This window comes from Oreochromis niloticus, unplaced genomic scaffold (assembly GCF_001858045.2).
Source record: "Oreochromis niloticus isolate F11D_XX unplaced genomic scaffold, O_niloticus_UMD_NMBU tig00002684_pilon, whole genome shotgun sequence".
Classification (NCBI taxonomy): Eukaryota; Metazoa; Chordata; class Actinopteri; order Cichliformes; family Cichlidae; genus Oreochromis; species Oreochromis niloticus.
Window position 1 is genome coordinate 10,609 of NW_020327702.1, and position 12,114 is coordinate 22,722.

The 12,114-nt window shown below is 38.6% G+C and overlaps 1 protein-coding gene across 1 annotated transcript; it reads left to right on the plus strand.

Annotated features, from left to right (window-relative positions):
- The first annotated feature begins 6,380 nt into the window (after nt 1-6,380).
- On the plus strand, nt 6,381-11,817 carry LOC109194521 (alpha-1B-glycoprotein-like). Its single transcript, XM_019353717.1, has 6 exons — nt 6,381-6,657; nt 6,801-6,836; nt 6,922-7,248; nt 10,485-10,760; nt 10,868-11,161; nt 11,705-11,817. The coding sequence occupies exons 1-6, from the start codon at nt 6,615-6,617 to the stop codon at nt 11,815-11,817; spliced, it is 1,089 nt and encodes a 362-aa protein (XP_019209262.1). The 5' UTR covers nt 6,381-6,614.
- The last annotated feature ends 297 nt before the right edge of the window (nt 11,818-12,114 follow it).

Below are 12,114 nucleotides of genomic sequence, written 5' to 3' on the forward strand. Positions count from 1 at the left end.
TTATGCACTCAATACTTGGTCGGGAATCCTTTTGCAGAAATGACTGCTTCAATGCGGCGTGGCATGGAGGCAATCAGCCTGTGGCACTGCTGAGGTGTTATGGAGGCCCAGGATGCTTCGATAGCGGCCTTAAGCTCATCCAGAGTGTTGGGTCTTGCATCTCTCAACTTTCTCTTCACAATATCCCAGAGATTCTCTATGGGGTTCAGGTCAGGAGAGTTGGCAGGGCAATTGAGCACAGTAATACCATGGTCAGTAAACCGTTTACCAGTGGTTTTGGCACTGTGAGCAGGTGCCAGGTCGTGCTGAAAAATGAAATCTTCATCTCCATAAAGCTTTTCAGCAGATGGAAGCATGAAGTGCTCCAAAATCTCCTGATAGCTAGCTGCATTGACCCTGCCATTGATAAAACACAGTGGACCAACACCAGCAGCTGACATGGCACCCCACACCATCACTGACTGTGGGTACTTGACTCTGGACTTCAGGCATTTTGACATTTCCCTCTCCCCAGTTTTCCTCCAGACTCTGGCACCTTGATTTCCGAATGACATGCAAAAGTTGCTTTCATCCGAAAAAAGTACTTTGGACCACTGAGCAACAGTCCAATGCTGCTTCTCTGTAGCCCAGGTCAGGCGCTTCTGCCGCTGTTTCTGGTTCAAAGTGGCTTGACCTGGGGAATGCGGCACCTGTAGCCCATTTCCTGCACACGCCTGTACACGGTGGCTCTGGATGTTTCTACTCCAGACTCAGTCCACTGCTTCCGCAGGTCCCCCAAGGTCTGGAATCAGTCCTTCTGCACAGTCTTCCTCAGGGTCCGGTCACCTCTTCTCGTTGTGCAGCGTTTTCTGCCACACTTTTTCCTTCCCGCAGACTCCCCTCTGAGGTGCCTTGATACAGCACTCTGGGAACAGCCTATCCATTCAGAAATTTCTTTCTGTGTCTTACCCTCTGGCTTGAGGGTGTCAATGATGGCCTTCTGGACAGCAGTCAGGTCGGCAGTCTTACCCATGATTGCGGTTTTGAGTTATGAACCAGGCTGGGAGTTTTTAAAAGCCTCAGGAATCTTTTGCAGGTGTTTAGAGTTAATTCGTTGATTCAGATGATTAGGTTAATGGCTCGTTTAGTGAACCTTTTCATGATATGCTAATTTTTTGAGATAGGAATTTTGGGTTTTCATGAGCTGTATGCCAAAATCATCAATATTAAAACAATGTAAGGCTTGAACTACTTCAGTTGTGTGTCATGGATCTAAAATATATGAAAGTCTAATGTTTATCAGTACACTGCAGAAAATAATGAACTTTATCACAATATGCTAATTTTTTGAGAAGGACCTGTATAGTTAGGGCTGGATCAGGTAACCCTGAATCCTCCCTTAGTTATGCTGCAATAGGTGTAGGCTGCAGCTGGATTCCCATGATGCATGAGTATTTCTCTGCATTGAATCATACTTGTTATTTATACTGGCTCTCTTCTACAGCATTCCTATGAGCATGCCAAAGTGCTTGCTCATAGGGGTGATATGATTGTTGGGTTTTCTCTGTATGCATTATTGTATGGTCTACCTTACAATATAAAGTGCCTTGAGGTGACTGTTGTTGTGATTTGGCACTGTATAAATTGAATTGAATTGAATCACTGGTGGAAGGGACTAATGTCAAGGAGAGGAGGTAAGGAAAGGAATCTAGGATGTACTATCTGATAAATTAAACTAAGGGAGACGTTTTCTGTTTCCTGCATTTTAAATAAAGTTGTTGATAAATATAAACTCTTCATGGCATTATTTTTGGAAGTATCCCCACTCTGATCTGAGTCATTGAAACATTTGCACAGTACGTCATGTTTTTTGGAAAACATTTTGCTTCTGATTAAGTTTGTCCTCTTGTTATTTCACACAGACTGATGATTTGTTAAACGTCATGTTCCTGTTTGTGTATCTTAGGTTATTAAAAATCCTATGATTTATACAATCACCTAAAAGAGATTATGGTAAATGAGTTATTAAGCTAAAGAAGAGAAAAGCCACATCAGAAGACCCAGACTGTTCTGCACTGAGCTGTGGTGCACTCCTCCGGAAACCAGGTTTTTTGGGGGGAGTTTTCACACTATGTGTCACTCTGAGGAATTGTTGGACGAATATAACATGAAGAAAATGAGAGAAATTGACAGTAGTTGTATTAAAATACTCACAATCATAAAATTAAATAAATATGACAAACAATTTCCCAACTGTTGCAGTAGAGTGCATGCCCCCAAAAATTAGTGTTAAACATGCCAGAGGGGAGAGGCAGAGTTTCTCAGGAGTAAAGATGGATAGAAGTTCACTATTCTGCAAAAACTGTCTACAAATTGTGGAAAACATTCAGAAAAATGTTGTCAGTATAAAATGGTAAAGACTTTTCATGTATCATCATCTACAGAATACAACTTCAAACCACTCTGAGAATCTGTCATGTCACTGCATGTGCTCAGGAGCCATCCACAAATCGTTGTTCAAGCTCTGCATCTCTGATGGTTTGGAGGTAAATTTGTGCCTCTGGAATTGGTAGCTTGCACATCTGGAAAGGCACATCAGCCATGAGAGTTACACACAGGTTTTAGATCAACATGTTTCCATTCAGATGACGTCTTTTTCAGGGAAAGCTCTGCATATTTCAAGAAGTCACCGTTGAACTGAAGATATTACAACAGCATTGCTTCATCATCGAAGAGCCTGGATACTGAACTGCCCTGCCTGAAACAAAAAATACCACAAAGAAGACTCAGGACTGGCTAAAAGAAAGTAGAAACTGTATTGACCTTAGTTAGACAGTGAGTGACTACGAGACAGGCCCTGAATTAGATCAACACCAGTTCAGGTATAGCATTAGTCATAAAAATGAGGTGAATATGACTTGTCTGAAAGAAATTAATGAGATTCAACTGTTTGTTAATACAAAGAAATTACATGATTTTGAGTGTGCAGACCACATTCAGCAGCTGGCTGGCCTCACGGTGGAACGAGTCAATACATCATATGAGCCCTAGGTGGCAGCTTTATGTAATACTTCCTATAGGTTCTCTGTCATGTGATGCTGGCTTTTCTTTGTGCAGTAGAAATAGCCAGCATCTGCTGATTTATTCCTCGACCTCTCTCTTCATAAAAGGTCTGTATAAATGTTCTCTAACTAGGCTAAGAACTCTCTCTACCCCAACATGTCCAATATCATCGTGCAGGTGTGAGAGGACAGTTTGTTTGTACTACAAATGGCGGGCAGAACAAGTTGTTTTCCACCTGGAGTCTTTCTATGGTGAAGGTCATTCTGCACATGCAGCCTGCTCCATTCTCTTGACAGTTTATCTTGTGGTCTGTTACGACCCAACTCTTTTCAAATGTTTTACATTCCTCATCAGTTTCAGTCTTTATGCTGCTCATTTGCGAGCTCTTCTCACAAGTAATGCCCAAAACCCCTTTTGGGACTGTTCTAGTTCTCAAACACAAACACATAAACTAACACAGACACGCAAAAAAAATAACTTATACACATTTTTGATCATTTATGATCACTCTATCAAGATGACATCTGTAAATATAAAATATGTAGCAAGTATTTTATTTTGTTTGTAAAAAGGAGGATTTGCATTGAGAGATTTTAGTTTCCAAGCTCAGATCAAGTCAGGTGCACTGTCCTGCCAGGTTGCCCCCGAAGATGGAGCAACTTAACCTGAAAATATCCTCCCATCTAACAGTACCACTGGCGCCCTCTTCTGGGAGATAAAACACCATCCAACAAGCCCTGCAGACAGAATCAGACACTGGAAACAGCCCCCAACAGCATAAATGTCCCCTCCTCACCTGTTGGTCATTCAATAGGCCCACCCCGAGGTGAGCAGGACAATAACTAACCTAGAGCTTTACTTTTATTGGACATCTTTAGAAAAGAAACCTGCACTTTCTGTGCCTCTAGTAAAAGAAGCTTTCAGCTACCTTCTGGTCTTTTATAACTGCTTTCATTCCTCATAAAAATGAGGAAATTGTCTCCATGATAGACACATTCTCAGAACGTAGTGATAGAGCATGTTTTCAGACTCCAGGTATCAGCCCCTCATGTTTCCTGCTCTGGAGCAGTCCAGCATCACCTGCAGAGAAGCTGTTGGGTTTGGAAGCAGACCAGGCAGCAAAATCATTGCCTGTCTGATTGGAGGACCCCCACCTTGTCTTCTGAAGACGTTCCATCTCCAAGAAATTGGGCTCCTGCATGTTTCCAGTTTTTAAAGATGCTTCTAGAAATTATATGATGTATACAGTAATTGACACAATATGGTGATGGAAATAAAACTTAATAAAAGAAGATCAAGTTAATCCCTTATTTTCTTTAAAGGTATTTTTATATCTATTTTTTGTCAAACTATTCAAATTAGGTATTTATAATTTATATAAGAAATGACATCTGTACTCCGTGTTTTAGATTTGGAACAGTGTTTGCAGAAAATATTTAAAGCTGCATCAGAAAAAGTCCCAGACAGAGCTGTGGTGTACTCATCAACCATCATGTGTCACTATTGTAAGCTCTGAATCCCAAAGATGTCACTCTGGCAAAATGCTCCAAAAGTACAACATGAAGAAAATAACAGATTTCAACTGTATAAAAACAAAAACAATCATAAAAACAAACAAAACTGGATGAATTGTTTTCACATCAGCAGAGTGCTTTCCCAAAATATCCAAAATTTGAATGTGTATTTAGGAAAGCATGGTGGTACAATAGTTATCGTCGTTTAGAATTCAAAGATTGATGCATAATGACAATTGGGAGGTGGATAGTAACACAACAAGTTAATTCTGACATGTATTAGAGTTTTTACTCATTATTCATTGATTCTCCTATTTTGGATCATTTAAAGCTATGTTAGTGTAGGTGTCTGTTAGGATCCCTGGCTCCTTTTTCCAGTGTTTTATATTTTTTTGGACTTTTGTAGTGTGTGTTAAGGAAAAGGTTCTTGATTTGTCTGGATTTATCCCTGATTATCCTGAGTTCCTCTCCAGCTAGAGCTTTATACATTTCCCCTGTACTTCCTACTTTAATTGTTTATATCTCTAGTTCTTAGTTGCCTGTTTAATTTAGTCGGTTTCTTTCATGTCCAGGTTCTCTTGGTCCCCTCTGTGTCTCCCTCTTGGTCTCTTGGCTCAATCATGTCGCTGTTCATTTACCCTTTCTTTATGTCTAGTTGTATATCTTGAGTTTGGGTCTCTGTCACTGTGTTCATATTTCCTGTCTTATACTGATCGTTTCTTGTTTCATCTACATTATGTTCAGTTTCGCTTCCTGTGTTTTATCAGTTAGATTATGTCGTAACTAGTGTGGCATGTTTTCACACACCACAAGTTTTAGTTCAGTTTTCTGTTCTCATAAATGACATAAAAGAAGAGAGTGCTCCACTTCTTGATCCTCAGTATAGCAGATTTTCCATACTGTTTAATGCTTTTATCTATTGTAGAGACAGTATGAAAAAGTATTTAAGACACAGTTATCAATTTAAGTATTCATCACTTTACAACAACTTTTCTTACAGTATTTTTAGCCTGAATAACTGTTGTGATCATATTCTATGTTTTCATTTTCCCATAGTTGCTTATCTCTTGGTCTCACCTTCACCTTCTACAGTTTGTTCTAACCTGTCATATTTACACTTTTATTTTAAGTATATTTTTGCAATATAGTTCATATTGTCTTTTTCCTCATAGGTCTGATCAGATTAGTTGGATCTGGGTCCACTCTGTGCTCTGGAAGAGTTGAAATATATAAGTATAACTCTTACTCGTCCTGGGGAACAGGGTGCGAATAGTGTGAACAGTATAATAACTGTTTTCTTCATGTACTCATCAATACTTAAATTCTGGTTTCTTTTCATTCCATCATATTTTACTTTCCTAGTTATGAACAGATGTTCAAATGTCTTGCTTGACTACAATTTGTCTTTTGAACATCTCTGCAGTTTAGTGTATATTTAAATAGATAACACCTCATTTGGATCTTTTAAATATATAATTTTAACCTGTTAACTTTCTTATGTAAACATTTTTAAAGTGTTTTCCAATAAAAATGTAAATACAAATCAAGCTGGTTTTATCTAATTAGAATATGGGCAGACAGCAACTTACACTTCAGAGGGAGTTAGACACACCAAAGTTTCTGATGTTACTCCCACCTCTCTTCTGAAAAGAAAGAGAAGGAGGCAGTACAGATTACTGTGGTATTCAGGGGAGAGCACACCTCCCTCATGTTTCTGTGTGTATACATCAGAAGCTGGAGGTAGTCTAACCAGCAGTAACAGTCCTGTACATAACTGCCAGCAGACACTAAATCACGTACAAATGAAAATAAAAAAAAGTGATAGTCAGCTGCAGAGTGGTTTTCAAATAGCACCCTTTAAATGAGATTTGTCATTTACATACATAAAGTAGTATCAGCTAAGCCATGAGCCAACATGGCAGGCACTAAAATGACCTGATCTGTGCATGACTGTGCCCTGTCTTATCTAATACAATATCATTTTTTAGAAACCCTCCAAGAGCACATGATCTTCTTGTATAGAGATAAGACATCAAGCAGCAGCCTTTTTTCTCAGTCATGGACGGCAGAGAGAAGAGAGCGCTTCACTTCTTGATCTTCGGTAAAACAGATTTTCCATAATGTTTAATACTTTTCTTTATCACAGAGACCCTCTAAAAAACTTTATAACAACTTTTCTTACAGTATTTTTAGACTGAATAACTTTATGTCTTGATAATATTAAATTTTTTCATTTCCCCATAGCTGCTTATCTCGTGGTCTCATCTTCACCTTCTGCAGGTCAGTCTGTTCTAACCTGTCATACTTACATTTTCAATTTCAAGCCATTTTTGCAACATAGTTCATATTGTCTTTTTCCTCATAGGTCTGATCAGATTAGCTGTAAATGGATCCACTCAGTGCTCTGGAAGAGTTGAAATCTATAACTCTTACTCTTACCCTTACTATTCCTGGGGAACAGTGTGTGATGATGGCTGGGACTTAAAAGATGCTGAGGTGGTCTGTAGAGAGCAGAGCTATGGGATAGCTCTGGAGGCTCTTGGGTCTGCTTACTTTGGTCAAGGTACAGGAACTTTCTTGCACAGTAATGTGGACTGTTCAGGAAGTGAAACTTCTCTAGACAATTGTAGGTACAGCAGCTATATTAGTTATTACTGTCACCATGGTCGGGATGCTGGCGTCGTCTGTTCAGGTAAGAAAACTTTTCTATAATGTTTATGGTCTTATCACTTTACAATAACTGTTTTTTTTCATGTACTTGTCAATACTTAGATTCTAGTTAGTTCTCATTCCATCATATTTTACTTTCCCTGAAAATATGTTCAAATGAATTAAACAAACAAATTTAGGTGTTTGTTTCATTACACTCACTTTGTCTGTTGAACATGTCTGCAGCTTAATGCATATTTAATGAGATAACTGATTTGCATAGTTTAAAGATTCCATGTTAACCTGTTTCTTACTGAAAAAATGTTTTAATAATATTTTCCAATTAAAAAATGTAAATACATATCTTTAACGGTGATTTTATTTAATTAGACAAACAGAATTTTCCACTTCAGCAGCAATTAGACACACCAAACTTTCTGATGTTCTGACCTTTATTTGAAGGCTTGTGAAGAACTTTGAGCTCAGACGTCACTTAAAGCCTAATTTACAGACTTTTCATCTTGAAAAAGCGTGTTACCGTAAAGATCCTAAAAATGTGACTGTTGACAGTATTTTCTAATTCATGCAATGTTTAGAAAAAGTCATTTTTCTTTTTAGACAGCATTACAATATGTGCAGCGCAGCATTTTCAGTGCTTGTCCAAAAAAGTGAACTCTTTAATTTAAACATTTCTCTTTAGCAGCAATAACTTAAAACTATTGTGTTCAAAAAGCTGCAGGGTTAAAAAAAAGTTTCCACCTAAGCCTAGACTTGTAGTCAAGACCGCCTAATCCGAGACCAAGACAAGACCAGAGGGTATCAAGACCAAGACAAGACCAAGACCGAGACAAAAAAAGTCTTTAAACTGCAGCCAGATGCTGCTTCGTTTACGGGTGTCAGGCATATTTATGTGTTTTTGCTTTCGCACAGCCCTCCTCACTGCTGTCTACTGTCTCACTCACTTACTGAGAGGACAGACGCACGCTCCACTTGACTGTCCCGTCTCTCACCCTCAGTGTTTTTCACATAATGATATTATCCTATATCCTTGCATGTGATTGGCCACAATATGGAGGGATTGGAGCATAGCTCAGCCACTGTGTGAGAGCTGAGCAGCGAAAGGAAATTAAGTGAGGGTACAAATGACTGAAAGATTATTAGGCTCAGTTTTGAGTTTTGTTAAAAAAAGAATGACTTCATATAGGAAAAAAATATATATCACCTTAAACTAGTTTTTTAATTAAGCAGCAAGGCAGAACAAAGTCAGGGCTGTATCAAGACACGAGGACTAAACCCCAATTCAACCAGACCCAGAACTGATCCAGAATTAAAACAGGACTACAACAGTTCAAAATCAGGACTACTTAGGACTTAACCAAGACAGAACCAGAATCAGAACTAGATGATAGTAGCACTAAAAATCATCATAGACCTGCACTACACTTATTTTTTAATTCTAACACATTTAGATTCAGATTCAGAAATGTTTATATAATTATTTAGCCTTGTTGTGCAAACAAGCCTGCATAACTTAACAAATATAGAAGTTGAAAAGTAACAAATGGTATCTTAAAAGTTACACTAGGCACTAGATACATGTTCTGATGAGTTTTGGCAAACAACTATTTGACTAACATGTGTGTCTCACCTGCTCTTGTTCCATCTCCCTCTCTCTTCCTCTCTCTCCCTCTTTGTGCTGACAATCAAGCCAAACACCAACATCATCAAATATGCAGTTGAAACCAGATATTTACATACTCTTCAGATAAAAACACAAACACTTTTTTAATTGTAACATCAAATCAGACTAAATGTTTATTTTTTAGATTGATAAATATAAAAACATATTTGTTAACTTTAAGAGTAAAGAGAGAAATTGTTTGTATTCTTAATTGCAAATGGCACCAAATTGTATTTAAAACTGAGCCACACTTATGGAGCTCCACAATTCTTTTCCTGGTGTTTTGGTTGATATCTCTTGATTTGTCAAAGAAACAGGCTCTGTGTTTTGCCTTATATGCATCCACAGGTGTGTCACCAATTTACTCACATGGACTCTACTAACCAATCAGAAGCTTCTTCAGCTCAGAGTGGAATCTTCTGGAGTTTTATTAATTAACAATAAACTTAGTGTATATGTACTCCTAAATTTGATGAAAGTGATCAAAAATAGACAGCTCTCTCTCTCTTTATTCTGACATTTAACTAATTCAGAAGATATTTCAACATTTATTTATCTAAAACAAAACAAGTTTACTCTAAATTGATGTTTAACAGTAAAAAAAAAAAGTTTTTATGTTTTCTCCCTAAAGTGTATGTAAATATCTGGTTTCAACTGTGAATATACTGCTGTGTATTGAAATTCCTCTTGTTTTGCATAGAAATATACTGAACAACATACAAAGCATAATATATAAAATAACATCTACCTGAGTTTTTTCTTTGAAAGAAGCCCCTTATATCCATTGTTGTGTACATCAGTACATAACTGAAACCGATTTAGAGAGTTTGTTTAGCCGTGGAGGGTAACAACTGAAAATATGAAATGTAAGCTAAGACTCTCTCTAAAAAAAAAAAAGACGGCATTGTTGTTTGGCTTTTTATTTATCCATTTGTTGATTCACTCGAAGAGCAAGTAACGCAACCAAGTGATCAGTTTGATATCAATCTTTTGTGATACACGTCATATTTACATTATTTGTACAGTACGAATGATTTGCTTTGGTACCTGGTCAAACTTAAGCTCTCCTCTGTCTGCAGCAAACTCGCAGGCAGTCGCCTAGTGCCTGAGCTCGGATCATACCAAAATTAGTGGGAATTTACGACGGTGAGCTCTGTGCTTCGTGTGTTGTTTTTATTTTATACAGTTGTCAGTCAGGCATCTAACTAACAAATTACACTCCAAAAGACCCCATGCTTCTGAAAAATGAGCTGGGCTTAAGCCCAGTAAGCCACCCCTCCCCCCCCCCGCTCCGCTGATGGCTGACTCCAAATCTCCCGAACACTATGTCGATTTGAGAACGCAAGACCGAGACAGCGAGACCAAAGTCAGTCGAGACCAAGACGAGACCAAGACCACGTAAAAGTGGTCTCGAGACCAAGACCGGTCTCGAGACATCCAACTCTACCTAAGCCCCTCAAGTTACTGAGGTTTTTCATTTCCATACATGCAATGATATCAGCTAAGCCATCAGCCAATACGACGGGCACTAATATGATCTGATCTGAACTTGCCTGTGCCTTGGCTCATGTAACACCATGGCATTTGTTTTTTTTCAGTAAGCAACCCAGAGCCCACCATCTCCTTGTACAGTAATGAGGTCACCTGGGGTCAGGACGTCAGCATCACTTGCTCAGTCTCAGAAAAGTTCTCAGGTGGAACTTTTATCCTCCAGAAGACTTCAGGCTCATTCAGTCAGAGTCAAACATCCTCTACGAGCTCTGTTACATTCAATCTTCACAATGTGAACTTCGATCATGATGGACTGTACCAGTGTCAGTACATGAAAACAAGTCAAAGGTTCAGCTCTTCCTCTGTCAGACTCTCTGTTACTGGTAAGAAAAAAATCCACTTTGCCAAGTTCTTTGTTTCATTCTCTTCTTTCAATAATAGAATCAGTAACCTGGTGAGATAATGCTTTCATATGTTGATATTTTTTCAGTGAGTTTTCCAAAACCTCGTGTTTCCATTTGCCCTGTTGGTGAGGTGACCTGGGGTCAGACTGTTGAAATCACATGTTCAGTCTCAACTCAGGTTTTAGGTGGATCGTTCACTCTGAGTCAAATTCAGGGTTCATTCACGAGGAGCCAAACCTCCAACACAAACTCTGCTACCTTCAGTATTCCTAATGTGGACTTTGATAACGAGGGATTGTACCAGTGTCAGTATAATAAAAGAGGCTCAAGTCGTGAATTCAGCTCCCCATTAAGTGATTCGGTCAGACTCTCTGTTGCTGGTAAGAAAAACAAGTATGGACTAACTCTTGGAACAAAGCGAGAATAATAATAGTGACATGAATAAGTGATTACTGCGTTTTTATTATTGATCCTTTGGTTTTTATAAACTGTAACAAAGTTATTAAAAGAGTTTTTCAATCATAGCTTTAAACATATTTAATTGTTGTATAGACAAACAATGTATTAAAGACAGGATCTGTTATTCTCTGTAGTTTTGAGTCACTTTATTTATCTGATATTTTCACTGCTTTCTTTATTTTTGGCCGTTATCAAAATGCTCTCAAAGCCCACTGTAGCAAGGAGCAATCAGACAGTATTAGAGGTTAGTTATTGGAGACTGAGTGTTTAGCAACCAAGGAATCAAATTTAGAGTTTGCAAAGATCTATAAGAGTGAATTGTTCACTCTTTGTTTCATCAAATCACAAGAAGCATAACAATAATATGTTAATGCTGGTCCATAGCTACCGGGTGTGTAAACAAGAAACTAAGTGTTGTGTTTGATTCTGCTTCCTTCTTAATCCTGGTACCTTTTATTCCCCAGTGAGACTGCAGACTCCCAGCATCTCCCTGACCTCTCCTAGTGCAGGTCTGGGCTGGGGTCCTGAAGGTGCAGAGATCACCAGGGGTTACAGTTTTGTCCTCATTCAGGAGTGAATGTGAGTGCGAATGGTTGTGTGTCTCTGTGTGTTAGCCCTGCGACAGACTGGCAACCTGTCCAGGGTGTACCCCGCCTCTTGCCCTATGACAGCTGGGATAGGCTCCAGCACCCCCTTGAAAGGATAAGCGGAAGCGAATGGATGGATGGATGTTTCTAAAATCATTGAAATTTCACTTTGGAGATGTTTGAAGCAGCTTATTTATTTTGTTGTGTGTAGAAATGTAAAACAGTGTTTCAGGTACAATTCAAATATGTACAAGTGTCCTTCCTGAAATGCCAGCAACAGGGAATAA